Genomic DNA, 25,612 nt, shown 5'->3' with positions numbered 1-25,612 from the left:
AGGGGTGTATAAGAGGCAGGGGGTGTGTCCTTAGGGTAGGGGGGTGTGTCCTTAAGGTAGGGGGGTGTGTCCTTATTAGAACCCTTGATATGATTGACCAATCTATGTTTCATTTCGGCTTTTCATGTTCGTGAGATATATTACAAGGACATCATTGGGCAAGATTGCAGATTCCCAATTCCAAATGCGGCATGCAAAAGCTGGCAACTGGGAAATAATGTGACAAATAACCAATGCCGAGCTCTAATGTTGACATTGGGTGGTTGATCAAAATGCTAACGTCTCCTCGTCTATTCAGTCGTCGATCAGGATAGCGCCGCCATCTGCCTCATCCAATACAATGGGGTGTTCTCCATCACCCTCCGCGACGGAGACACCGGCAATACGTTTCGCACGCTCGTCACCGTCGGTGAGACCAGCTTCCTCAGCTTTGCGCTTGCCAGTGACCGATGCACCATTTACGGGTTCTGGGACGGGAGGCTCGGGTGCCTTGGGCTTCCGTGGAATGTCGATCATCTTCTCTAGAGAGACAGGCTTTTCTGCTTCAGAGGGCTCGGGTCTGAAATATAGTTAGCAACTGATTCAAGTTGACCATTACCACTCATTTCCATGTCCCGAAATCTTACTTTTCAGGCACAAGAACGACAAGCTCAAGATTGACGCGCGGTTGATCATCCTCTTCGTCCACGACAGTGAGAAAACTCTCATTCTTGATACCGAGATCTGACAGTTTCTTGGGCAGGTTGTCTTCGAGGTCTGGATCATATATGGTTCCCAGCTCATTGCTCATAGAGAACTCTTCGCCGTAGCCCAATTGCAAGCGGAGTACGTCCTGCACCAGGTCATTCACAGTCGCACGTTCAGGGTCGATCCTGATTCTGGCAGTGGCAACCGAGCACACAGGGCAGTTCGGATTGGGAGGTTTCAGGGAATCAGAGTTGATGGCGCGCACGCCAGAGCGTTCAAGGAAGACCTGGTTGAGGATGCAAGGTTAGATCAACAAGAGGAACCAGTTCAAAGCTAGCGCGTACCATTTTGGCATTTTGATAATCATCTTTGAGAACCTTGAAAGCTTGTAACACGCAGAGCCCAGCTGTCATGGCGTTTGTTGTCGCAATTGCGGGAATGATATTTCCAGCCATCTCTGATATAACAATTAGCAAGAGTAGTCAAATCAGTGATAGAACCGAGCTTACGTTTCGTGTCAAACTTTGACTTAGGCTCAATTCCGAAGATCGTCGCTCTGAGGTTGGCGCTCGCAGTGACAAAGTCGAGGGTGTCGACATCATCCTTGTCGAAGATCAGGATCGGTTTCACACCATCCTTGGTTATTTCTTGCAAAGTCCTTAAGCGTTTGCTAAGTCGTTCCAAACTACAGTGACAGTCAGCTATTGTCGAGAAGAATTGACTGAGGTGATAGTGTTTCAAACCTATCCTTGAAAACAACAAAGTCCTCAGCTAATGACCACACTTTCTGATCATTGACGGAGACGGTGGGCTCGATTGAGGACGATTCTTGCTGCAGTTTCTCGAGATCAAGGGGCTCGGGTGGTGTTCGAGTTTTCCACATGTCCTCCATACCCTTTAACCGCTCGATGTCTTCTTTGAAGACTTTCTCGAATACCTTCTGGTAGAACTTGGGAGAGCCCATGGACTCACGGATTGATTTTAGAGCCTGCGCCTCCTTACGCAGATTGGCGATTTCGGTAGCTGCTGCGGGTTAGAACCGGCTTGCGACACGTGGACGACCAAAGGTTGTTCTTACCGTTGTCGGCATCTGCTGAATGATCAAATTCTTCCGATTCGTCTTCGCTGGTACCAAAAAGCTCGCTTTAGAGCGTTAGACATGTTTGAGGCTAATGCGCAGATATGCATAACACTCACGGGAGCAAATAACTCTTTGCCCAGACAATGCAATGAATGGGTTGGCTCGGCGTGCTCCTGATGGTACACACTGGAAATGACTTGGGTACTTCCTTTGAGTTACAGTCATAGCACTCGGTTCGATTCTATGATGGTCATTAAAGCTGTACTGAAGGAAAGGAGCAAGCATCAACTGCTATGGGAAAGGCTTACCTTCTTGATAACCTGCACCTGTCCGTTGAACCCTGTCGTTCCGCTCTCAATCAACGGCACATTGGCAGCCAGACACATCCTATTGACATGTCGCCGGGCGTCAAGGTTGTCAAGCGCATTGAAAACGACATCGAACGTCGCAAACCAGTCCACATTGAATTGGGTATCCTTGATGTTTGCATGGTACGCTTCCAGCTTTGCGCTCGGTTGAAACTTATGGGCCACTTCCTTGGCAACCTATATGATGATCCGCATATGTCAGACCTTGTTCGTCATATCGCGTAGCGTAGAAGCAGATCGAAGCGCAAAAGCGAGGGGGCGTGGGAAGGCAGAGGAACCGATCGGACGGCGAAGACGTACCAATGCTTTCGGCTTCTTGATATGTTCGTAGCGGAAGAGAAACTGACGGTTCAAATTGCTCAGATCGATGGTATCAAGGTCAATGATGTGGATTTCTCCAAAGCCGGACAACAGAAGGTTTTTGAGCAACTCGCAGCCGATACCGCCGGCACCCACAAGAAGCACACGCGACTATGTTGGAAAAAAGTTAGGAGGTCAGCATCAAGCTTGATCGAACGGCCGCGAGTATGAGCGCATCGAGAAGGTAAGCGTAGGGTGCAATATAGCTACCTCTTTAATGCGCCTGGATAGCGTTCCGAGGGAACGCTTCAGATAAGCGTCCCTCGCCATGGCTGCGAATTGAAATATCGGTTATGACGTAGAACTTCAGAGTGGTTGGAAAAACATCCCTGAATTGATTGATCCCTTAAAAGAAGAGTTGATTGGAAGAGGGAGTGATATTGTAAGGTAGGTAATGAACTGTAGGAGGTGTTGGGAGAAAGCAAGTTAAAAAGGTAGTTCTCAAGAAGCTGGGAGGGAATCCGGAAACAGACGTAACCAGGCGCAAGGTTGAAAGGGAAAAGAGTGACGGGGTCAGTTCCGAAGCAGCTTCAAACAACACAATGGCGCCTCATCCATTGCAGGACGAAAGAGCGAGTGAATACTTCTGATGAGACTCTTTTGCGCCAGTCAATCTCATCAGGAGTGTATTGACTACAGAGGCATTTTCAATCTGAAGAGGGAAGCTCTCAAATGTTGCGCACTGATACAATCTTATCAGAGTCAAATGAAGAGAACCTTAGATACAGGCTGATAGGATGAAGGGAAGCCTTGTTTCGCCTCTTATATCTAATCGGGGTCCAGATGGTCGAGAATCTGAAAGAAATTATGTCTTAGTGTGATGAAGGAGAGGAGAAGGAGAAAAAGCATGCATGCAAGGCTCTAATCAAATCTCCTGACTGGAGAGGCTACTGCATCTCCCCGAGCGTGAACTGTGAGACCTCACAGTCCTCTCATCCAGCATCATTGTTAGTACCAGCCATCTATGCGAATATATTCTATGCTTCTATGCATCATCTGTTAATGCAATCTACTCCGTACTGTCTCGGAGGAATTGTGAAGAATATTATCTTGCGCAATGAGATACTCCATCGAGCTGGTTTCCAATGACTTGGAGATGATCCAATACATCCAACGTCATCACAGCAGTGGCAGTTCGATCAATCCATCCAAGGTTGCAGCGAGACCATGGAGTCAACAGATACTAGGGAACTCTGTCGGTTCCCTTCCATATCCAATTATTATTGTGATCAAACAGTCATGCATCCGTGCCCTAGTCTCAGTTCAAAGGAGCGATGATTGTGGTCAGAGACATACATATTTGCCGGACTTCAATGCGGACCCCTTTGTGCCTGAAGAATGTGGCACGAATCTCTGTCGCTTACCTAACCTCCGAAAAAAAGGGTCCCCGAAAATTTCCCCAGATAAGATAAAGAGAGCACTTTTTGGGTCAACAATTGAAGTTAGTCTGGCTTAATCATTTTTCTGCCAACCCCTTTCCTACGATTCTAACATCCTCTCTGGTCTGTCTACTGACTCTCTTGATGCTTAGACTTGCTCAAAATACTTACTTGGTCGTCCCCCATAGATTTCGCAACAGAGCGGCTTTGGACGATCCGTTCCTTTGCGAACCGTTCAGCTGTCGCTGAGTCAAACGCGATCCGGTAATATAGTGTCCTCTCTGCAAAAACGTCCGCGCTCGAAATAACTTTGCTCCCCTGTCTACTTGCATCAATCTAGGATTCTATCTGGTGGACATAACCTTCAGTTATAGCCTACAATTCGAACAATTGTGAGGACTGCTCGCCTGGAAAACAGACCAGAATGATAGCACGCGCCATGTCGGACGACGAAGCCGATCCCGAGCTGCTGGCCCTTCTTCGCAAATCGCTTGGGTTAGATGGTGGGCCTGCCAATCCACGGACTGCAGAGACGAAAGTCCTCGAAAATGCGCAATTTGTCTTCGATAATGCCATTGACGTCGCCCTGAGTCCGGCGAAGGTCAAGGAAGCGGCGGAGACAATATGGCGTCTGATGCAGAAGAAGAATTACTCAACTGAGACATGGGCAGATCACGAGTTGCACCCCAAGGCGAAAGACGGAAGCACAGTCGATTTTATATTCACGATGGATCTCTTGAACTTCAGCTTCTGGTCGGATCAAACAGAAGAGTCCAAGCGATTCTGCATTGAGTATCGGGGGAGAAAGTGGACCGGCTATTGGAGTCTGGTAGCAGCGTTACAAAGGGCTTTAGATGAGGGTAAGTCCTCTGTCTATCACGATCTTCACTCCAAGGAGAGACTCACACCGCTCTACTTTCAGGGATTCAGATCACCACACCAGAATTCTGGATCAATGAGGAGGAATGCACAGATGCTCTTTTGAGGCATGTTTTTCGATCAGCGACGGAGGAGGAGATTCCACTACTCGAAGAACGACTCCAGTGCCTCCGTGAAGCAGGCAGGGTCCTTTGCTCGGTACGTCAATGCTCATGTCGTAATTTCTTATCATTCGAACTACCCTTACTAATTCAGTGCGTTTCTAGGATTTCGACGGCAGCTTCGTGAACTGCATCTATAGCGCCAATTACTCGGCCGCAGCTCTTGTCAACCTTCTTGCAGAAAGCTTTCCCTGCTTCCGAGACGAGACAGTTTTCCAAGGCCGGCGAGTACGATTATACAAACGCGCGCAGATCCTGGTGGCAGACCTCTGGGCATGTTTCAACGGAGAAAGTTACGGAGAGTTTCACGATATTGACAAGATCACGATGTTTGCCGGTAAGAGTTATTGGCCACCGAAAATATCACGGTATAACTCACAAGTGACGACCGCCAGATTACCGAATCCCTCAGATGCTCCATCAACTTGGCTGTCTTTTATACTCGCCGTCATTAGAGAGTCACATCAGGGACAAAAAGCCGATTCCCAGTGGCTCCAACTGGGAGATTGAATTACGCGCAACCAGCATCTGGTGCGTCGAGCTGATTCGGCGTGAAATCGAACGCCAACACCCCGAAGCGAAGAAGCAGAAATTATCAAAAGGGACATCAGCTCAAAGCCCAACAAACGGAGCCATTTTGTCCGAAAACGAGACAGATCCTGTCACTCAAAAGCACATTAGACAAAACAGTACCCACGACGCATCCGGCTTCGGGATAAATGCTATCTTGATCGACTTCTTCTTGTATGATACAGCAAAGGAGCTGGAGAGAGACGGCCGCGAGACGATTCCGCACCACAGGACGAGAAGCATTTGGTATTAACCCAGATGCAGCACATGAACCGATTGTCACTTACCATGATACCCCAATACTTTTTTCCTTCCTGCATATTCATCACGATGCATTCTGCGTACATACTGTCCGGTGTCATACTTGTCCTCCAGTATACTGGGATTTTCTTTGCTATCGCTTCTGGGAGTTTGTGACTTTTTTTTTTTTTGACCTGGTCGGATTGCCATCTACTGCACTATTGGTTTATAGAGGATATAGAAGAATTTGCTTGGCATTTAAGGTTGTCGGTACGGCACGCAGGAAGGACATTGAAAACCATCTAGTTAGAGGATCATTTAGAAGTGTCAAGGTCAAGGGTATCATATTTCATATTATACAAATGAGTATGGTAAGACAGTACTCCCGCTATTCATCAAGCAAAGGTCATTCCAATCAATTTTCCATCTGCTGAATGCGCGCCATGACATCGGCCTTCCATTCAATGTAATCCTCGCGGCGATCAACACTCAACCAGTCGACCCGGTCCTGCATCATTGTCCCCAAACCAGGCAGAAGACCTTTCCTTTTCGACGAGTCCTCCAAGAGAAAACCGTGGCCCGCACCTGTTGTCTTCTGGCGCTTTCTATCATTATCATGGCCGCCATACTCATCCGACAGGTACTCATCGTCTCCGTCCACTTCCCCAGCCTGCGGGATATTCTCGAACCACTCCTGACCATTCATCCAGCTTTGCTCCATGATCAACGCAATCCACTGATCGACATCGTCGCGGTGCCGCCGCTCCGTGGACGGTAGGCCAAGGCTGACAAGTGCCGTCTGCCGCATCTCAGAAAACGTCTTCTTGTCCATCTTCTTTGCCTCACCGGCCTCGGAAGAGCCAGCGTCTGGTGCATTGCGCCGGCGCGCAAGCACGATGAAGTAAACTGCCACGATCAATGCGTACACGACTTCCTTGAAATCCTCGTCCTTCTCTGCATCCTTGACCGAGATGATCGGCTCGAGGAATTCTATCATCTCTTCGTCCAGATCCTCATCATTCTTTGCTGAGAGATTCGAGATGAAGTAGAGGATCGATGATACTCCAGCGAAAATATGTGGCGGGAGCGTTCGAGAGATCGGGGGCCGAGACCATGTGCTCGTGCGCGGTGCTGGAGTCGAAAGTGTCTTGCACACTGTCCGGATCGAATTCATGACCCATGCAGGTGCATCGGGGATGATCGTAGAGTTTGAGAGACCATTGGGACGGACCTTGGCAGTTTTCTGAGGAGTGGACAATGGAGCAGCCGGTCTGTCCGAGGCATTGACACCATGTTTGAGGGGCGTAGACTTGCTCGGTGTATTTTGAAGCCCTCGCGGCGTCGCAGCGGTTTTTGCAAGTGCTTGTCTTTTCGTAGGCGTTGAAGGTGCGGAGCCAGAGCGCGAAGGCGTCCCCGGGGCCGAACTGTCTCCTGCGCGTTTTGACCCGCTAGCAGTAGTCGATAATGACCGTTCTAGAAAAGAGTATAGTTTCTTGTATGCTCGTGGAGGGCATGGAGGGTGGCCAAGTAACGGAGGAAGTTTGAGGGCCCTGCTCAACCTGGAATAGTGATGAATTGTTTAGTGTCTAGCTCAATCGATCGGGATTTGAAATGGTTGTACCTTCTGCAAGCGATCTCGGCACAGGCATACGGCCGTGCAATCTCCTCTTCGGGCTTCAAGCTTGTTGCAAAGCTTCGAGATTGCGCAACTAAGGACAGGGCTAAGCTGATGAGCTCTGGTGGTAGGTCATTGGCGTGCGTTGGCACTAACGTAGACAGAGCTTGCTCCACAGGTCTGTTGTTCATTTTGGGGGGCTCAACACATGTTCATGAATGGGGATATGTCAATGAAACATTGTGTACCTGGTCAAGGGATTTGTCGAAAGGCTGCGGGCTCCAACATTGTTACAGGTTACCACTTTTAGACTAGCGTTATCGCCTGTTATCAGCGATATGAGCCGAAGAGGAATAGCGTCGAGTGATGTCACGTGTTTAAACGGAATGAAGCTGCCGGAACATATAGGTCTGACGATCATCGATCACTCAGATATCTTTCGAATTGAAGTCCTAACGCTAGACGAGTCGCCATGTCTGTTACTGTAGGTCTTTTTCATTCTCCGTTCAGCATTCCGAGCCTTGTGCAGGGTCCAGGTCGGGAGAACGACGATGCTGACCTCAATCGGCAGCTTCATACCACACATGGAGATCTCAAGATCGAGCTCTTTTGCGAGGCCGTGCCTCAAACAGCCGAAGTATGTATTTTCCTTGGCCATGTCTTCGTACGCGTCGATAAAGATTATGTTTTACTTTCCGATGGCCGTCGAGGCTGACTCAAACACTACTTGCGACAGAACTTTCTCGCCCTCTGCGCTTGCGGCGCATACAACACCACCCCCTTCCATCGTATATTCCCCGGCTTCATGATTCAGGGCGGCGATATTTCGCTCGGGCCAGCACCAGGAACTTTGGATACCCTGAAACCTATGCTACCCGTCAATGAAATCCCCAAAGGCGGCACCTCAATCTACCACCCTCGTGCACTAAACCAGGAGATTCACTTGCCAGCCCTCCGCCACAATACACGTGGAATTTTGTCAATGGCGGCAAGACCAGTTAAAGACCGGACGGCACCGGGGTCGCAAGGTGCGACGGGTGCGACGATCAATGGTAGTCAGTTCTTCATCACCTTCGCTGCGGCTCCCCATCTGGACGGGACGAGTACCGTGTTTGGGAAAGTTCTGAACCTGAGTCCGCAGGATGAGGGAGGCGACGTCCTGAGCAGATTGGAGAAGGCCAATATAAAGGTGGACAAGAAGGGGAGAGTGACTCAGCCGAAAGAAGGGCATGAGGGGGAATATGAAGCGATTGGTATCAACCGCGTGACGATTCACGCCAACCCGTTCGCGAAGTGAGATGAGGTCCTACTGTCGTAAGATGAGGTCCTACTGTCCAGAGGTTGAAGATGTCTTCAGGTGATAGTTCTTTTGGACCGCAGTCCACGGTCCTGAAGCCTCAAGGAGGACTTACAAATCCTTGTCGGCAGTATTGGATCAGCCCCCTGAGATCAGTTGAATTGAAGTCGGATATTCCAAAAGCTGGCTCAATGACCGGCAATATCTACCCCAAGAGCATGAATACCGTCATTCATTTGACTGCTCAGTGCTGCCCTCTGATATGGCTCTGCTGGGCGATTTGAGTGTCACGCTTCCAGCAAGATTCACACAGCAACGTGTGAAACTACAGCGGCCATTGCAGCCTCAGAAGGATTGCAGGCATTTCAAGGCCAAGTATAGTGGCTCTGACTGAGTTACAAAAAGATACAAGAGACACTAGAGTGAGTGAGTTATGAGCAACCAATATGATTTCGCTAAAGTACTTTTCCACATCCATCATAAACAGTAGAACACCATGAAAGATCTGGACAGAGTGACATGACGAACAAACCTCATCCACGTCAGAAATCTTAATGCAAGGATCATCTTCGCGCAAGTAGCATAAGCGCCGTAATGCTTACCGACAAATCATCGGAAGGTGGCATGTTAATAAGAAAAACCATGCATGTCATGAGCAAACCAAGAAAGAGTCGTATATCACAGGAAACAAAATCGTCTTCTAATGGTATCGAAAATCATGACTTTTGTTCATCAGCACCCTCGGCGGGCTTCTCTTCCTTCTCCTCTTGCTCGTACCCCTCAACTTTCATGTCTCTCAGACCAAGCTCCTCTTCCTCCTCTTCAGTACGAGTGTACTCTTCAGTTGTGATTTGAGGGTCGCGGGCAGGGGCACACAGATCTTGAACGTAGCTGTTGGCCATTGGATCTTCCAGCGTAATGACGAACTTCATCTTTCCACTGATCGCATCGTTGAGACGGCTGAAGAAGCGCTCCCACTTATCCTTGTCAGAAGTTGCCATACTGTCGCCACCAGAGTTGGTGGTGTCGTCGACATCGAAGATCTGGCCGTGCAGCTGATCGCGAATCTCCGTGAGCAGACCCTCAACGGTGGTGAAGCGGCCGCCAAGGGTACCGGGCTGAACCGTCACCTCAAGCTCGTCGCTGTGAAGCGCGCAGGTGTCGGACTTGAGGATATCACGCGACAGATCGACCTCGTTCTCGACACTAAGGGTAATGCGCTTGCCCTTCTCTGGAACCTCACCGCCGGTCTTGACCTCGCTAGTGCGGTAGCCGCAGTGGTCGCAAACTGTACCCCAGATGAAGACCTCCTTGAAGTAAGGAATGTTGACTTTCTTCATGTTGACAAAGCATGCCTTTGTGCAGCCGGGGCACTCAGCGGGCAGACTGTAAACCTGCCCTTCGACAATTTCCGAGTCGTCAATCTCGCCCTCCACGTTAATGCCTTCATTCTTCTGGGCCTCGGGGTCGGCAGCAATACCGAGCTCTTCGTTCTGTTCGTGTGTACGGGGGTAGTCGCGACGTCTATACTTGTTTGTCTTGTCCTGTGTATTGGGCGCAATCCATGAGTTACCGGTAGGATCATCGAGCGAGATGGTGAAAGGAAAGCCCTCCCGGTTCAGAATCTTCTCGAGCTTCTCGATGATGGGCACGAGCGCATCGTGCAACTCGGGCGCTTGCTCCTTGCGCAGTGGCTGCTCGCTGGACAGGTTCTCGTGAATACGCTGGATAACTCCCTCCACTGTGGTCAGCTGGCTTTCGCCCTTGGGCATCTCGATACCGAGCGATTCAACTTTGAAAATCGAGACATCGCTCCGAATGACTTGGCGCTGGAAATCGTCCTCGTTCTCAACGTCCAGTGTGTATTTCGTTCCCTTCTCTTGGATCTGACCCGCGGATTTGACGGAGTTGTCTCGGTGGCCGCAGTGCTCGCATTCGAAAGATTCGAGGATAATGTCACGGAAGAAAGGTACTCGGAGGAGTAGAAGTCTGGTCATACCCTGAAGATTTGTCAGTAATTGTCGCCTCGGCACAGAAAAGCGCGAGTCTTCAATAGATCGATATCACTTACATTTTCGTGGCAGTTCATGCAGAGACTCTCCACTGACATAACACCGGTATCTTCATTTCTCTCCACCAAGTCGCCGGGTTTTTGAAATTGCGACTCTACCACGACATTGCCCTGAGGGGCAGCGCTTTCTCCTTCTGTCGACATGTTTCTTGGATTTGCAGAGATCAATTGATTTTTCGTAAGGGAGAGGGGAAAGGATCAAAACTTGTATATAGAGGGTCTACAAGATATTACAAACACATTTGGGCCCAAAAAGAAAAATTAGCCAGCAACCACGGGAACGTTCCTTTGCCTTCCGCTATCGCAGTGGCGGGGCAACTTTTTTTTGGAGGGGCATCTGTGATTTATGCATTGAATGCCCAGGTATATTACTCAGCAATGCAAATTTATGCAATTAAGCAACAATCTGCGAAGCATTTGACAACTTTGGAGTGATGACGTGGGTTGGTGATGATAGCATACGTCGAATTGGTTGACATTCACTTTTCACTCGGACCTAGGTTACCGACTGCTAAAAAAGTCCAAGGAGGTAATAATGAAGACAGGAGATAGCAGTCCGAATCACACCTCGAAACTACTGTAGATCCGATTTGCCCAAGCCCGTCAAACTGATCTTTTAGTGTTGATCGTTCCTTTCTATAGCGGTAGTTAGCGGTGCCAATTTCTGAGGGGTGTGGGTGACTTATAAAAAAAATAGGGGCCGCCTCCCCGAGGGAAGACGGCGATTCACGAGCGGAAATCGACCTGCAGATGTTCGGCACAATTGATCGAGAACTCGCAACAAGCTTCTCGCACAATAGCCCGGTCCTGAAGCTCACACACAAACGCCCTTTACCCGATCGAAGCACAAAAGACGCTCTCTTCGTTGGTCCCCTACACGCCCACGACCAACTACCCAATTCTCAAAAGTCTCCGCAGAAGCAAATGTGAACAGTACAGAGGACAAGTAGACAAGCCTGAGCTTTGATCCCCACCCTTGTGAGGTCCCACAAACGCCTCCTGTCAACAACTGCATTGTATGCAAGAGATATGTTGAACGGGCAGCGGGGTCGCATGATGGACGAAGCAAGAACAACCAAACGAGAGGAGAGCGACTTAGTGGGCTTCAATAGGGGCGATTGCCGGCTTCCAAGACATAGAATGGCAATGGCGAGTCCCAGGATCGCGAGATGCTCGAACATAGAGTGTTGAACAGCATTAGAAAGTCGAAGCTCAATGAACGCAGCGTGCGACATCGGACAGTCTCACGCCCTTCGCGAAGTTCATCCGACCCCATGCTTTCCCGCGTTGCTCAGCCTGATTTTAATCGAAGCCTTCCATCTCCCAATTTGCTCTCGGACATGCCATCCATGTGGCCATAATGACAATCTTGGTTTGCTGAGACCTAAGCCTCGTGCGGGGTACAGTACTCTCTGAGACAAGTTTTTGTTTCCTCTCCGTGTCTAGCAGACATTGGAGGGCATTGTAGAAGCGAACAAAGAACATCCGCAAAAACCGCTTCCTTCTCCCCGAGGGGAGGGACGACGAGGGAGATCCCATCGTCATTGTCGGCGCCCATCAATCTATTTGCAATCTACATTGCAAAGAGATGGTTAACACGGTCGACCTGGATCTTTGAGTCAAGTTCGAGTCGGTGGCTGGTGCCGGGACTCGAGGTTTGCAAGCCTCCTAGAGGGAAGGAAATGGCAAGAGACAAGGGGTTCGAAAGTAGGTACGGGTTGCCCAGGCTTCCCGAGTTGGGAGCATGCACGGGACAGCAGAATGGATAGCGGAAGGAATAGGCAGGCGACCATTGCAGAGGCGAAATCATTACTCATTGGCGGCTAGTCATGCGCCGGAACGAGACAACAAGCCAGGGTTTCTGACCAGCATCACTCAAGGAGTAATCCTGGTCAAATCAGTCCATCCAGTAGTGCGGAAGAACCTCGCTACAATGTGATTTCTCAAGAAGCACCTGGGCGCCATCAAGATATCACAATGATTCCGACGAGTGGATTGCTTCCCACGTACTGATTTCATGATTGTTTGTAGGCGCGTCCGAGGACTAATTGTTGCGTTCAAGATGATCACCGAGCAATAATAATGAATTCCACCCGCAATTTGAAGGTGGCTCCAGACATCCCATGCATTGCCATTCACAAAAGCTCCCAAAGGCGTACTTTGTAAAGAGAGGCCTGACATGCTCCACCTACTCTCTCCCTAGAATTCTCAAGCGCTCAGACATCGTCAAACCATCCATCTTGGTCAGCATGTAACGCCCAGCATTGGTAAACCGACGCGTGTCCGATTCCGGAACTTAAAACGCATAGTAAACCGTCTTTTGTTGCCCATGACAGGCTCTGGACATCGGATACCTTTCGTCTCTCGATTCCTTCAGGAATCAATAAACTAATCAATAACTCCGCCATGCGAGGCCGTGAAACTTGTGCTGCTGCTGACAGTAAACCGACTAGGTTAGGGTTAGATTCCCAATAATCCATCACCCTCTTTAGAAGGTATAATCATAGGCTGGGGTGAGCAACATATGATTATAGGTCTCCTAAAGACGCATCGAGATGCAGCGATGGAAATTGGAGAACTATGGGGAGAGTAAGGTCTGTACAAAAATCGCCCTCGCAGGCAATTGAGGCACGGCCCAGCAAACCAGAGACGCTTATGAAACACACGCCGACACATCTTTGAGCGAGTCAGGTCCGAACGAGAGCTCGTGAGGATCAAGTTCAGTATTGGCTGAGACGCTAGAAAAGGAGGACGATTGAATTGTCCGCGAAGTCGTTTGTGACTGACCGAGGGCGCAGCTGCAATGGGTGTAGGGAGAAGAACATCGCGAGGAGAGCTGCCAGGGACCAAATAACAATGCAGCGCGCGTCGCGACCACACGTGACTTGACGTCGATCCTCCCATTCCCAGACTACCATACCAACCTCCCGATTTCTGACCAGCATTCTAAGAGTAGCTCAGGAATCAGGGTGTAAGAGAAGGCCCCCATTAGCGCAAAATGTTTTTTTGCGGACGTTATAGGACTTTCTCCTACATGTTGATACTCGGTGAAATTTCTCCTCGAATCATCCGTCTCTTACCGATATAGCATGCAGCTACGTCTCGCAGCAACTCGCGGGTAAATTACTGTCGAACACCCATTATGTTGGGATTTTGATACTCGGGATGAAGAGTCCAATTGGATTAGTCCTATTACTCCGGAATGCACCCTTTTTCCCCGACTTGCCCAGCGCTCCGAGCAATGTGGTTTCTCACTGTAAAAAGTCAACAGACATGTTGGGGGATAGAGATGTCCGCTAAACTGTGTTCGGTTAGCGTACAAGTCCTCTGCAGGAGATAACAAAGTCACGTGGTGATACTGCTGGTTCTATTATCTTCCGCCAATAATTAGTAACGGCTTCACCTATTGCATCAGCGAATATGATCTCATGAACCAGACGCTAGCCGAGCAATGGCAAATCGCCAAGTGGAATGAAAGATAATGGGAGATTCAATGAGAATCAAAGAAGCCTTTGATGCTGCTTACGATTTCTTGAATCCGGTCCTTCAACGAGGCATGCAAATCACTCAGCAATTGCGGCGATTCTTGAATTTTGATGCTGACTAGCCGCAAGAGGAAATCCAGAAATCTCGCGGGAGGTCCCTTCTGGAGATTTTGAGCCAGCATTTACCTGCTAGGACTGGAGATGATGGCTCCAAAAGGACAGTCGTTGTCGAAAGAGCGTTGGGCATACTCTTTCGCATCCATGTTGCCTTCGTAACGCCAGTAGATCAGGCCCACAGTTCTCCTCAGCCCGATCATGTATCAGAAGACGCTGCTCTGGAGGATGCAAAGAGAAGAAGAGTGCTCCATGCGATACTCGACCTGATATCTCTTGAAGGTATCTACCCGTCTCTCTCCTCAGGAGTAGGAATACCCCTCCAGCAGAGAGTCATTTCTGTGTTGCCTGCTGGTGTGATTGCTCAGCAACAAGACAAGATTGCGCATGACGAGCCCCAGCATGAGTTTCTTCTTGAACGCATCATGAATATCTTATCGGACATCATTTTCGATGGGAGACCTAGCATACAGCCTGTTATCCGCGGTCGTATTCTGAGCGATTTAATCAGTGCTGCGGCAGACCTGGCATATAATCCGAGCGTCCCACATCTCGATACGAAGGAAAAATACCGTGAGATACTTTCTAGATTGATTGATGAGTATGTCTAGGCCTTCGCTCATACTTCGCCGCTAACGAGAAACAGAACATCCAGCTCGGTTCTATTATCAACACTATCAAGCTTTCTTCAGTCTAATCCTGCTCCCTGGTTCAAAAGTCTAGTATCTAGTCAACTCTCTCGGGTGCCTCTGCGTGAGGATGGAGTCTTGCAGACAATTGTCTTTCTAGCCTCCCAGTTTGCTCCTTCGTTAGGACACGAGTCTCAGGCCCAGCTGTCAAATGGCCCCCATTTCACTGTACAAGGCATCATGCAGATATCGCGGTTGCTTTCATCAGTACCGGAAGGAATGGATCCGAACTCCTACTTTACAAGGATTGCTCCGCAGCTTTTAGCATTGTTGGACGGCGAGGATCCCGACTTCAAGAAGACCGCGGCATATGTTATTGGCAACGGCATACTTGGTAAGCGAGCTTATGGGGCCCCCGGAACTATAGGCCACTCAATCTTCGTGCAACCAATCTTCAAGATACTTGCGGGGGAGCATGATGCTTCCACGCAGCAATGGATGAATGTGTCTGGCAGTTCAGGCAAGAACTTGCAGAGTCCGAAAGTCATGTGTGAACCAACCTTGCTGTTGGCAATCGAAAGACTGAGTAGCTTGACACTTCAACATCCGAATCCTGGGCTTGTGAAAAGACTTGTGTATCCCATTCTTCTACCACTCTGGGGATTGGCCTGTTTTTCCTTGGAGCAACAAAAATCAAAGCTTCATGAAAATGTCATGGCAATCTTACAGACTTATTTTGGTATATCGGTTGGAATTCAACCTTTGAAGAAGCTGATCGATAATCTGCTATGGGACGGTGGTGCGACATGGACCTACGGTCTGGATTCCAACAAGCTCTTGGTGTTAGAAAAGCGTCAGGGCGCGGAGTCAGAAAGATCGAATGTTGTGCGGCTAGTTGATACGCTGCAATCCCGAGCCAAACTCTTTGTCACTTTACTGGGCGCTGACCCGAGTAGCGAAGAAAGGACTGGTGATATCTTTCTATATGTGAGCCGGAGTTGGCTTGTCCAACCAGCACAAGAGCTCTCCTTGAACCGACTGCAGTTGCCTTCGGATACCGAAGAATCAACCAATATCATTCAGAAATTAGTAAGCGCAAAACTGGCAGAAGTACTCCTGGAAAACTTCAAGGACACCCTTTCACGGCGGCCCCTTCGAGTGCTTGAGCTTATAAAGCAAGTTATTGAAGGAGAATTGAACAGGGTCAAGGCATCTCAGAAGATCCAACCTCAAGGCTCCAAAGGGGTGTCACTTTCATCCTTAGCAAATATTGTTTCGAACGAAAAGCACGGGCAAGAGGTAACTGTGACCGGCACTGACGCAGCCGAGTCACTGCCGGCTGTGTTCAGTTTGCTTTCCACCGTGCTGGCCTCCCCCGAGTTTTCTGTGACACAGGAGACGTTACCACCTCTTCAAGAGCTTAAGTTAGTGCTCGATGAGCTTATACCGCATCTACCGTCGTCTCTTGCCAAGCCAGGGACGACCTCATCGATGCTGTTGGAGATCCATATCACCTCACCCGAAGAAGGTGGCCCGGCAAAATCGCCTGGTCAGATCTCTGACTTCGAAACACATCGCCGAGCATTGGCCAACCTCAATTCTGATCTCCCACCCGTGCAAGCTGAGGGGTTCTCGCTGCTCTCTGGTCTCATCAAGAAATCCTCCCCAGTTCTAGACATACCTTCCACATTAACCCTGCTTTTGTCCGTTATTATCGATCCATCCGGATCGGCCGCCGAGGACGAGTTCATATATCTAAATGCAATCAAGTTGATCGGGACACTAGCATCGAGGCACCCACGCACTGTCGTGAAAACACTTGTGGACCGCTACATCGACAGAACCGAAACCGTTGGTCTCGATCAGAGACTCAAAATCGGAGAGTCCTTACTACGAACAGTTCAGGATCTCGGAGAGGCCTTGGCAGGCGAAACCGCAAAGATCCTCGGTGAGGGTATGATTGCTGTTGCAGGACGACGAGCACGGAAAGCGCAGACGCACAAGCGTCGGAAGGAAGAGCTCGAGAAGGAAAGACGAGCGAGAGAGCGCGAAGAGCGCCGAAATAAGGAGCCCGCCATGCCTCCAGGATGGAGCGTCACCACAATGCCAACCTGCTCAAAAGTCGAGGCAGTAGAAGAGGATGATTCCGATGCCGAGACTCCAGAGCAAGCTGCCCATCTCGCAAACATTCTGTCCGCCTGGGCCGCAGGTACTCACCCAGACGAAGAGCCAGATGACCTTCGAGTTCGGGCGTCTGCGCTATCCATCCTGGCTTCTGCGGTTCAAACTAATATTACAGGTCTGGGCCCATCGATAATCTCATCTGCAGTTAATCTAGCACTCGACACTCTCACCTTAGAGCCTGGTCCTGAATCAGCAATCCTCCGCCGCGCAAGTGTTGTCCTTCTCCTCGATATCCTCAAGGCAGTTGATGCCGCGAGGGAATCACGAGGAAGTCAAGGGCTGGGATTCGGCTTCTCACTCTCCGATGAAAGCACTCGAAGCGGTTGGGAGAATCAGAATGAAGAACCCCGTGGTGTCACGACAATCGGCAATATCCCTCATATGCTTCGCATTTTGGCATTCGTGGAAAGCAAAGAAACAGACACCATTGTTCGTGGTCACATCCGCGTGCTGATTGAGAGCCTGGAAGCGTGGCTGGAGAAGTCTCTACTATGGGGCATTGGGGCACAGGGCAGAGATGCAGAGGCGATCCAACCCAGATTGGAGTTGGGCGATAGGATAGCTGGTCTAAGCGTCAACCCGGTGGCTGATAGACAAGGTGCAAGACCGGCGATTGAAGAAATCGAGTGATCTCGCCGCCACCCTGTAGCTAGTCCAGAGTGTTTCTCAGAGTCACTTTGTGCTCAACTCGATGATAGAACGATCTGTACAGAAAGTGGCTGACCAAATCTTCCGCGGATTACTATCGTGTGATCGTTTGCTCTCTGATTTCGAAATAGCCATGGCCATCTGAAACATACATTGCTTTTGAGGCTCATCAATTCGATTATCATTAAGCTACAAGAGCCATTTTGCGACACATTTTTCGTAGAATCATTTTCGATCTGAACAACAGACCCAGTAAATCCCACCCGAGACCCGCGCCATCCCAGTGAAACACCTAAGCCATCAATCAGATACCCAGTAAACGTTCCAGGCCATTACAGCCATCCCATTACCGAGTCCTCATACATGTCGGGAAAGTCCTTGATCAACATAAATTCGCCCGCGAGACTGGAGAAAAGAAAAACATGTCTACCGCCAAACGCTCAGATGTCAATTTACCAGCGCTGGTTACCGCCGCGCCCATGACCGCGACCTGATCCCCTTCCACGCCACTGACCACCACCGCCGCGGTTGTTGTTGTTGTTATAGTTACGACGACGGGAACGGTTCCATCCACCTTCGGGCTTGGGCTTGTTGGGACGAGGACCAGCCTCAACCCTCGCTTGGCGCTCTTCGTCAGAGAGGTGGAACTTGTTCTCGATCCCGATGAGTTCGCAGAACTGAGCAGTCTGAGGGTTGGTGTATTCAGGGGGCAACTCGTCGGTAGTGATCGGGACGGTAGGATCGAAGAAGGGTGCAGTGGGGGTGAAGTTCTCCGGAACCATCATCTTGCCAGCCTTGACGATGTTTTCTTCAACCCACTGCTCGGCCTCTCCGATGAGGGGTTTGTAGAAAGATTGGCCACGGTCCGGCTGCATTTGAACGGCGGGATCGCCGAGCTGCAGCTCGTTGGCGAAGACGCGAGTGATAGCCAGCCACTCTTTGTCATATTCAAGGCGGAAAGGACGAGCGCGTTGAGTACCAGTCTGATCAGACACAATCGGAATCTCGAGCAGTTCGAGGAAGTGGCGCTTTGGCTCGCACTTGTCCAATGCGAGGAAACATGTGGTCTTGTTAGTAATTGTTTCAGGAACAGGTTCATTGACGGACGGATCGGTCTTTGAGTTGGCTTGAGGACGTGCAAAACTTGAGGGGAGCTGGTTGCGAACATCCTGGGATACAGCACCTTCAGGCCGAGAGAAGCTGGCGGGAAGTAGGTTCCGAACGTCCTGGGATACAGCACCCTCAGGCCGAGAGAAGCTGGTAGGGAGTAGGTTTCGAACGTCTTGAGAGACTAGACTTCCAACCTGAGGCTTGTCCTGTTGGGTGGCGCCTGAAGCCTTTGAGGAACCATCGCCAGGAACATCTGGGGCGGCCGGCTGGACAACAACTGCATCTTGCTTCTGAGTCGCGGCCTGAATCTCAGTCATCGTAGATATTTCCCGATCGGAATCGCTATCTAGATCGAGAGGGATTTCATCGGAATTCTTTGCAGCACTCAGGGCATGGTCGGTCTTTTGCTTCTTGGTTTCCAATTCGTCCTCGTCAGCGGGCTTCTCAACTTTCGTGATCTTTCGCACCGGATCATCCTCGTCCACGCTTATCTTGCGCCAAGTTAGACTATGCGCGACTTCCAAGGCTGACGTGTCGTGTGGTTCTGCCAAGCGACGAGTATTTTCAGCTGCTTCGTCTCTTGCAGCCACTGCATGGAAGTTATTCCACGCTGAGATTCGGCTTTGATTATCGCCGTGAACGCGTTTAAGCGGTGAGCTGGTACGGGAGAAATCAACGGGGTTGCTCCGAGGCGTGTCTTGAGCGGCAGGTGGTTCCCTCGAAGGCTCTTCCAGGCGCTCGTCTTCCCTATGGGTGGCGGTGGCATGCCCGTTGTTCCCAGCAAGATCATGTGGAAGCTGGGCCTGCTCGGTCGGCAGGTCTTCATCACCGAGTACGAGCGAGGTGACAACGGCACCGTCCATCCCAAAAGAGGTTGTAAGAGTAGATGTGTTGGAAGGGATTCTCTGAGAAGTTGCAATATGTCTCGTCGGACCGAGAGAGTCTGCCTGCAAGTTGGCTCCATGCTGAACCACTGCATTAAACTTCACATGCAAGTGGGCTGAGAACCAGAAGGCAGGGCGCAGACGGTCAAGAATAAATCTGGCGGCAATGCTTCCAAGTCGGCCGTTGTTAGAATCCTCTCGGAAGCCGTTTTTCTTTGCAAAAAGCGCATCGTAGTCACCGCAAAGCTCAACATGGTTGGGCCAGTCATGGGACAAGCCAAGATCAACCTGGGTACGAATTTGCAGAAGCTTGCGTACATCTAACTCTCTCACATGATAAATGCTCTGAACGTCATCATTGTTGTAGGGAAGACGCTCAAAATGTGGCTTCCGGTAGTCGTAGCCTTTCCAGATGCCAGACAAGCCTGCAATGCGAAGAGGGCCACAGCGGATGACATTAGCTGCCCCCAAGTAATAGATGTTGGGTGCCGCCCAACCACCGTAGTAAAGCTCGAACATATAGTTGCTTGCTTCATGGTTACCACCAATGAAGACAGTCAAGTAAGGGGCGATCTTCTTTCCACTGTAGTATTCATGGAAGTCGCCAATCTCCTTGTATTTCTGAGGCACTGACATACAAGCGAGATCGTTTGAGTTGCGGACGGCCTGGATTGCAAAGTCAGAGTCAGAACGGACACTTGAGGTAAATGAATCATTCTTACTTGAAAGTCACCTCCGATCACCACCAGATCGACGCCATCCCAGCCCTTCCGAGTAGCAGACCTTGCGACAGAGGCGTAGATGTCATCAAGTCGGCCGTGTCCCTAACATTGTTTTAGCTTGAGCGTGAAACTGAAGGCAGGCCTCAGACATGGAGAATAGAAGAAGAACTCACGCAGCCTTCAAAAGCGACCCTGAACGGGGCAGAGTTCGCTATGGACACTTCCATTATTTTGGGTAGCGTCAGAAGAGACAGAATTAACGCCGTATGCTATGATTCAAAGACGTGCAAAGATGGAGGTAGATGGAGAAAGGGAAAAGGAGATGGGGGAAGAGGGAGATGGAAGAAGGAAAGAAAGCAAAAGCAAGTCAGATCAGACAAAGAGAGATGAAGTGAGAGAGAAAAGTGAGTGATTGAGGGAGGCGAGTAGAAGGAGGCTGGCAACGTGATCTGCTCAGAAGTGAATAATGTTTAACGGATGATTCCACTATATGAAGAAAGAAGAAGATTTAGTTGGGGTTGTGAGAACCCCCGTTCTCCGTCACTTTTTCTGTGGTACAACAACTATTTCCTTCCCTATGCGCTGGTTATTCACCTTAACATCTACCTGCATATGCAAAGAAGCCTTTTTACTTTTGACAATATGCCTGTCAGTGACCATACTCCTCGCTTGAATTTTCTCAAGGACTCTGCCAGCGTCCTGGACTCGTTCAGCCCTTCGACAGCAGCTCACTTGTTAATGGTCCATAATCGAATTCTTCATGATGAGTTCAAACCTCTGACTCAACGGCAACTTGACTTCGCATGTGGTGCATGTGGTAGTATCAGAAAACCTGAGAGAACCAGGACTATTGAGATTAGAAAGAAAAAATCAAAACCCTCTAGTTCTTCTGCTTCCAAGAAAGCTTCTACTGTTGGAGCCACGGTCTACAAATGCCTCCGTTGCCGTCGAAGAACAGTTAAACCAGCGGCACGCTCCAATATAACGTCCAAGCCTGACACAACAGCGGCTGCTATTTCTACTACTAAGTCAACGACATCTACCACTGCAAAATCGGTTCCTCCTTCAAGTGCACAGTCTGTTGTTGAGGCGGACCGAAGCAGTAAAACAGCCGACAACGCCAGCAGCAAGAAACGTGCGAAAGCGAGAAAGCAAGGCGGACTACACGCTCTTCTGGCATCAAAGCAGCAATCCCAATCAAAATCATCTCAGTCTCTTGATCTATTCGATTTTCTACAGCAGTGAGCAACGTCGGGGTTTCTGCAGCATTTTGATGCCAAGCCCGGACATTCGGCGCTGCTCGCTTCCGAATGGATTCGGGACTAGCGCGGGGCTGCTACTAAGTATCATTGGGGAAGCTACTCCAGCTCCAGTTAACTACTACTGTATTGCTGTAGATCCCATCAACGATCTCGCTCTCGTTTTCCTCTTCGATTCGGCTGCAGCACATCATCACATTCCATTGGGCACAAGCAACATTTATCAGCCAGGCAGATGTCCTCCGACTCGATGTCCGATTATTCCCATGATGATGAGCACGACCCTCAGGCGGATGAGCTCCGCGAGACAGCTCTAGTGACGCTGGAAACCCTCATAAGCTCCTGCAGTCAGCAAATGCAACCTTATCTAGCCAACGCTGTCAAATCCTCCCTTCGCTTCCTCAAGTACGATCCTAATGTGGCTGATGTCGAAGACGATGAGGAAATGGGAGGCACCCAGGATGATGGCTCCGAGGATGACGCAACCGAGGAGCCCGACTTGGAAGACGACGAATTCGGTGACTTCGAAGATGAAGGAGGCTATAGTGATATCGATGATATGAGCTGGAAGGTTCGACGCTGTGCAGCAAAGTTGCTTTACACTGTGATCTCAACCTATGGGCGTACTCGGGCTTTGGACGATACGGCTTTGTATCAGCAAATTACTCCCGCTCTCATTGCTCGGTTCAAGAAGGAGAGAGAAGAGAGTGTGAAGCTTGAGGTCGTCTCAACCATGACTGCTCTCGTCCGGAAGACCAGTGAAGGCGCTATGATTATAACCTCAAATGGGTTCCTTGAATCAGTGGGAGGATCGAAAAATTCGAGGAAGAGAAGACGACAAGACAGCGATGCTAGGATGATCGACTTTGAGCCCAGCATCGGTACCTCCTCCGCAATCAGCACACCAGTTATCGCTCCATCGTCACCCAAGTCCGGTCCTCAGGCTGAGCTAAGCAGATCGGTTCCGGTTATCGTCCAGAGTTTGGTGAAGATGTGGAAGTCGGCTTCGGTGCCTTTGAGACAAGCCATCATTGTCCTACTCAAGAGCTTGGCTCTCGTGCGCTATGGCGGTCTAGCCGATTATCTGCAGCAGATCGAAGATCCCATTGCTGATGTCCTAAAGTCTTCATCCCCAGGCAGCTCGTCTGCATCCGCTGGCCCGACTGTCAGTGCTGGAACCCTTCAGACTGAAACACTGAGTCTCATCGCTGCGATTGCCGAAACCCACACATCCGATGCACTTTTGCCCTTCCTGATTGCGTTGATTCCGGGCGTGATCGGTGCTGTCAACGATCGGAACTACAAGGTTAGCAGCGAAGCTCTTGGAGCTGTCGAGCAAATCATCAAAGCTCTGACCCCACCTCGTGTCTCTGCAATCTCTCGTGATCTTGCGTCGCAAGTAGAGAAGCTGTACGATGTGATCCTCTCCCGTATCACAGATACGAGTGCCGACCTTGAAGTTCGGCAGCGAGCCATCCATGTCTTCGGTGTCCTTCTGGCACGTACGTCTGGAGAGAAGGGCGCTGACTTCCTGTCATCAGATCGGCGATCAAAGGGTCTTTCGGTCTTGGTAGATCGCTTGAGGAATGAAACTACACGTCTTGCCTCTGTCCGTGCGGTGGATGATATTGCTGTTCTCTGCACCCAGGACGCAGATATTAGCGCAACCTGGGTTAGGGAAGTGACTGTGGAACTTGGTGCCCAGCTGCGCAAATCGGACCGCGTTCTGCGTGGTGCTAGCCTGGAAGCTTTGCGCAGCTTGGCCATGAACCCGAGTACAAGGATCCATTACGACGGAAAGACAATGAAGGAGCTGGAGGACTGCCTTCTACCTTTAATCAGCGCTGATGACTTTCATTTTCTCGCTCCCTCCCTCATCATTTTGGCAAAGTTGATACCTGGTAATGCCCCTCTCCTCGTCAACGAAGGCTTGGTCTCTGCTCTATGCTCTATTGTTCTCTCTCCACTCGTTGGCACGGTGCTCAAGGCATTGCTTCTCTTGGTGAAGGTTATCGGAGAGGAAGGTGCTGGAGCTGGATTAATGCAGAAGCTTCTCCGGGACGTTGGTATCAACGGTGACACCTCCGTGGTTGGAAGAGCGATTGGAACTCTGCTTGTTCATGGTGGTCCCAAATTAGGCGTGAGAATGGAGGACTTCTTGACCGAGTTACAAACTGCCCAGGATGCTCAGCGGAAATGCCTTGCACTTGCCATCATTGGTGAGATCGGTCTTCGCATGGGCTCCTCGTGCTCCTTAACCCCAGAACTTTTTATCACCCACTTCGATTCGAAGTCTGATAAGGTCAGGCTGGCTGCGGCTACTGCTCTTGGAAACGCAGCCGCAGGTAACGTGAAGACTTACATGCCCATAATCTTGGGTGGCCTTGAGAAATCAAACCCTCGAAGCTACTTGCTTCTGCACTCCGTCAAGGAACTACTCCAGCATCCCGAGATTGTTCGCCCTGATGTAGCTCCTATTGCTGTCAAGTTATGGCAGGCTCTCCTTCTAGTGTCGGAAGAAGAGGACAATCGGGCCGTGGGAGCAGAATGCATTGGTCGCCTGGCATTGATTGATCCGGTGGCTTACATCCCGCATTTCCAGGTAAGCTTTCATTGAGCCCTTGACCACATCTCTTCCCCTTTTCTGACTTCATTTCCCTAGGACTACCTCTCCAATTCCGATCCGAACATTCGAGGCGTTGTCATATCGGCATTCCGTTACACTCTCACAGATTCGCGGGACACTTACAACGATGTGTTGAGACCTCTGATTGTCCCGCTTCTGGTCAACATGCTCAGTGACCGTGATCTTGGCAACCACCGCCTCGCTCTGACAACGCTGAACTCCGCAATCCACAACAAGATGAATATCATCCTGCCTCACCTTAGCGAATTGCTTCCGGCGGTCTTTGGCGATACCCAGGTCAAACCTGAACTCATCCGCGAGGTGCAGATGGGTCCATTCAAGCACAAGGTTGACGATGGCCTTGAGCTTCGTAAGGTACGTGATATACCTGTCCTGTACATTTACACGCCGTTTCACCTTCGCCGAACTGACATTCATCAGAGCGCCTACGAAACACTTTACGCCTCCCTGGACACCGCATTCTCCGTCGCCCATGTTTCCGAATTTTACGACCGTATCCTAGCCGGTCTCGAAGACGAGCAAGACATCCGCACCATATGCAATCTCATGACCTCGAAACTCATCCCAATCGCACCAGAAGAAACGCAACGCTACCTCGACCAGCTTTCGGAACGTTACTCTTCCGTATTGTCCTTCAAGCCCAAGGATAATGCAGTGAAGCAGGAACTCGAGAAAGCACAGGAGGCCTCCATGGGTATCCTCAAAGTGACGCGGGAGCTAAGCAAGGCATTTCCCAATGCTGAGGTATCCGGTGATCATCACAAGTGGAGAGCTTACATGGAATGGGTTCGAAAGACGTTTGCTACCCAGCTCAAGAGCCTCGAGACGGAATTCTAGTCGTGCTTCTAGACGAAAGAACGACATCGTGATGGAAGGAAATCTGAGCAATGGTGCCGATCAAGGCGCGCTGTACTGTGGCATTTGTTCTCAGAGGCTTCCAAAAAAAAAGTCTTTCGAGGGGTTGAGATGGATACTCGTTTGTCTCGACCGGATTCCTACTTGCTTGACTAATGATTAATAATGACTGATTGCCAACTGTAGCAATTTTTCATCAATCAGGACCAGTACCGCACATTGATATTGTCTGTAATACGAACTTAGGATCCAAATAGACAACCTCCACAACGTAGCACAGCATATGCCTGGGAGCAGCTGGATCGAGAATATGCAACATTTCAATGGACCTGGTTAAGGATGATCAAGGATCGACTGATCGAGATAA

General features: G+C 50.0%; 8 protein-coding genes across 8 annotated transcripts; 4 read left to right on the top strand and 4 right to left on the bottom strand.

Moving 5' to 3' along the window:
- Positions 1 to 294: 294 nt before the first annotated feature.
- CDV56_108531 (E1 ubiquitin-activating protein ubaB) lies at positions 295 to 2,766 on the bottom strand (the record flags this gene model as incomplete). The annotated part of the gene is made up of 10 exons (XM_026762150.1): positions 295 to 559; positions 627 to 973; positions 1,032 to 1,144; positions 1,197 to 1,372; positions 1,431 to 1,710; positions 1,766 to 1,830; positions 1,885 to 2,009; positions 2,077 to 2,313; positions 2,437 to 2,607; positions 2,707 to 2,766. 10 exons carry the CDS (start codon positions 2,764 to 2,766, stop codon positions 295 to 297), a joined length of 1,839 nt encoding a protein of 612 aa, XP_026615384.1.
- A 1,533-nt stretch (positions 2,767 to 4,299) lies between these two features.
- Positions 4,300 to 5,738, top strand: CDV56_108460 (queuosine 5'-phosphate N-glycosylase/hydrolase; the record flags this gene model as incomplete). The annotated part of the gene is made up of 4 exons (XM_026762079.1): positions 4,300 to 4,735; positions 4,798 to 4,952; positions 5,021 to 5,252; positions 5,311 to 5,738. 4 exons carry the CDS (start codon positions 4,300 to 4,302, stop codon positions 5,736 to 5,738), a joined length of 1,251 nt encoding a protein of 416 aa, XP_026615383.1.
- A 402-nt stretch (positions 5,739 to 6,140) lies between these two features.
- On the bottom strand, positions 6,141 to 7,531 carry CDV56_108412 (uncharacterized protein; the record flags this gene model as incomplete). Its single annotated transcript, XM_026762031.1, has 2 exons — positions 6,141 to 7,284; positions 7,347 to 7,531. 2 exons carry the CDS (start codon positions 7,529 to 7,531, stop codon positions 6,141 to 6,143), a joined length of 1,329 nt encoding a protein of 442 aa, XP_026615382.1.
- A 281-nt stretch (positions 7,532 to 7,812) lies between these two features.
- Positions 7,813 to 8,637, top strand: cyp5 (putative peptidyl-prolyl cis-trans isomerase; the record flags this gene model as incomplete). Its single annotated transcript, XM_026762001.1, has 2 exons — positions 7,813 to 7,977; positions 8,077 to 8,637. The coding sequence occupies 2 exons, from the start codon at positions 7,813 to 7,815 to the stop codon at positions 8,635 to 8,637; spliced, it is 726 nt and encodes a 241-aa protein (XP_026615381.1).
- Positions 8,638 to 9,353: 716 nt separating this feature from the next.
- On the bottom strand, positions 9,354 to 10,852 carry zpr1 (zinc finger-containing protein ZPR1; the record flags this gene model as incomplete). Its single annotated transcript, XM_026761946.1, has 2 exons — positions 9,354 to 10,637; positions 10,709 to 10,852. The coding sequence occupies 2 exons, from the start codon at positions 10,850 to 10,852 to the stop codon at positions 9,354 to 9,356; spliced, it is 1,428 nt and encodes a 475-aa protein (XP_026615380.1).
- Positions 10,853 to 15,176: 4,324 nt separating this feature from the next.
- CDV56_108142 (RTP1/Tango6 family protein) lies at positions 15,177 to 17,750 on the top strand (the record flags this gene model as incomplete). Its single annotated transcript, XM_026761761.1, has 1 exon — positions 15,177 to 17,750. One exon carries the CDS (start codon positions 15,177 to 15,179, stop codon positions 17,748 to 17,750), a length of 2,574 nt encoding a protein of 857 aa, XP_026615379.1.
- A 470-nt stretch (positions 17,751 to 18,220) lies between these two features.
- Positions 18,221 to 20,711, bottom strand: CDV56_108046 (RNA lariat debranching enzyme; the record flags this gene model as incomplete). The annotated part of the gene is made up of 3 exons (XM_026761665.1): positions 18,221 to 20,428; positions 20,485 to 20,586; positions 20,658 to 20,711. The coding sequence occupies 3 exons, from the start codon at positions 20,709 to 20,711 to the stop codon at positions 18,221 to 18,223; spliced, it is 2,364 nt and encodes a 787-aa protein (XP_026615378.1).
- A 1,267-nt stretch (positions 20,712 to 21,978) lies between these two features.
- canA (putative cullin binding protein CanA) lies at positions 21,979 to 25,227 on the top strand (the record flags this gene model as incomplete). The annotated part of the gene is made up of 3 exons (XM_026761510.1): positions 21,979 to 24,345; positions 24,406 to 24,744; positions 24,811 to 25,227. 3 exons carry the CDS (start codon positions 21,979 to 21,981, stop codon positions 25,225 to 25,227), a joined length of 3,123 nt encoding a protein of 1,040 aa, XP_026615377.1.
- Between the last annotated feature and the right edge of the window lie 385 nt (positions 25,228 to 25,612).

The sequence above is a fragment of the Aspergillus thermomutatus genome (genome assembly GCF_002237265.1).
Source record: "Aspergillus thermomutatus strain HMR AF 39 chromosome Unknown NODE_68, whole genome shotgun sequence".
In the NCBI taxonomy this organism is placed as follows: domain Eukaryota; kingdom Fungi; phylum Ascomycota; class Eurotiomycetes; order Eurotiales; family Aspergillaceae; genus Aspergillus; species Aspergillus thermomutatus.
Note: the sequence above shows the minus strand (reverse complement) of the source record. Positions and strands in the feature narration are given on the sequence as shown.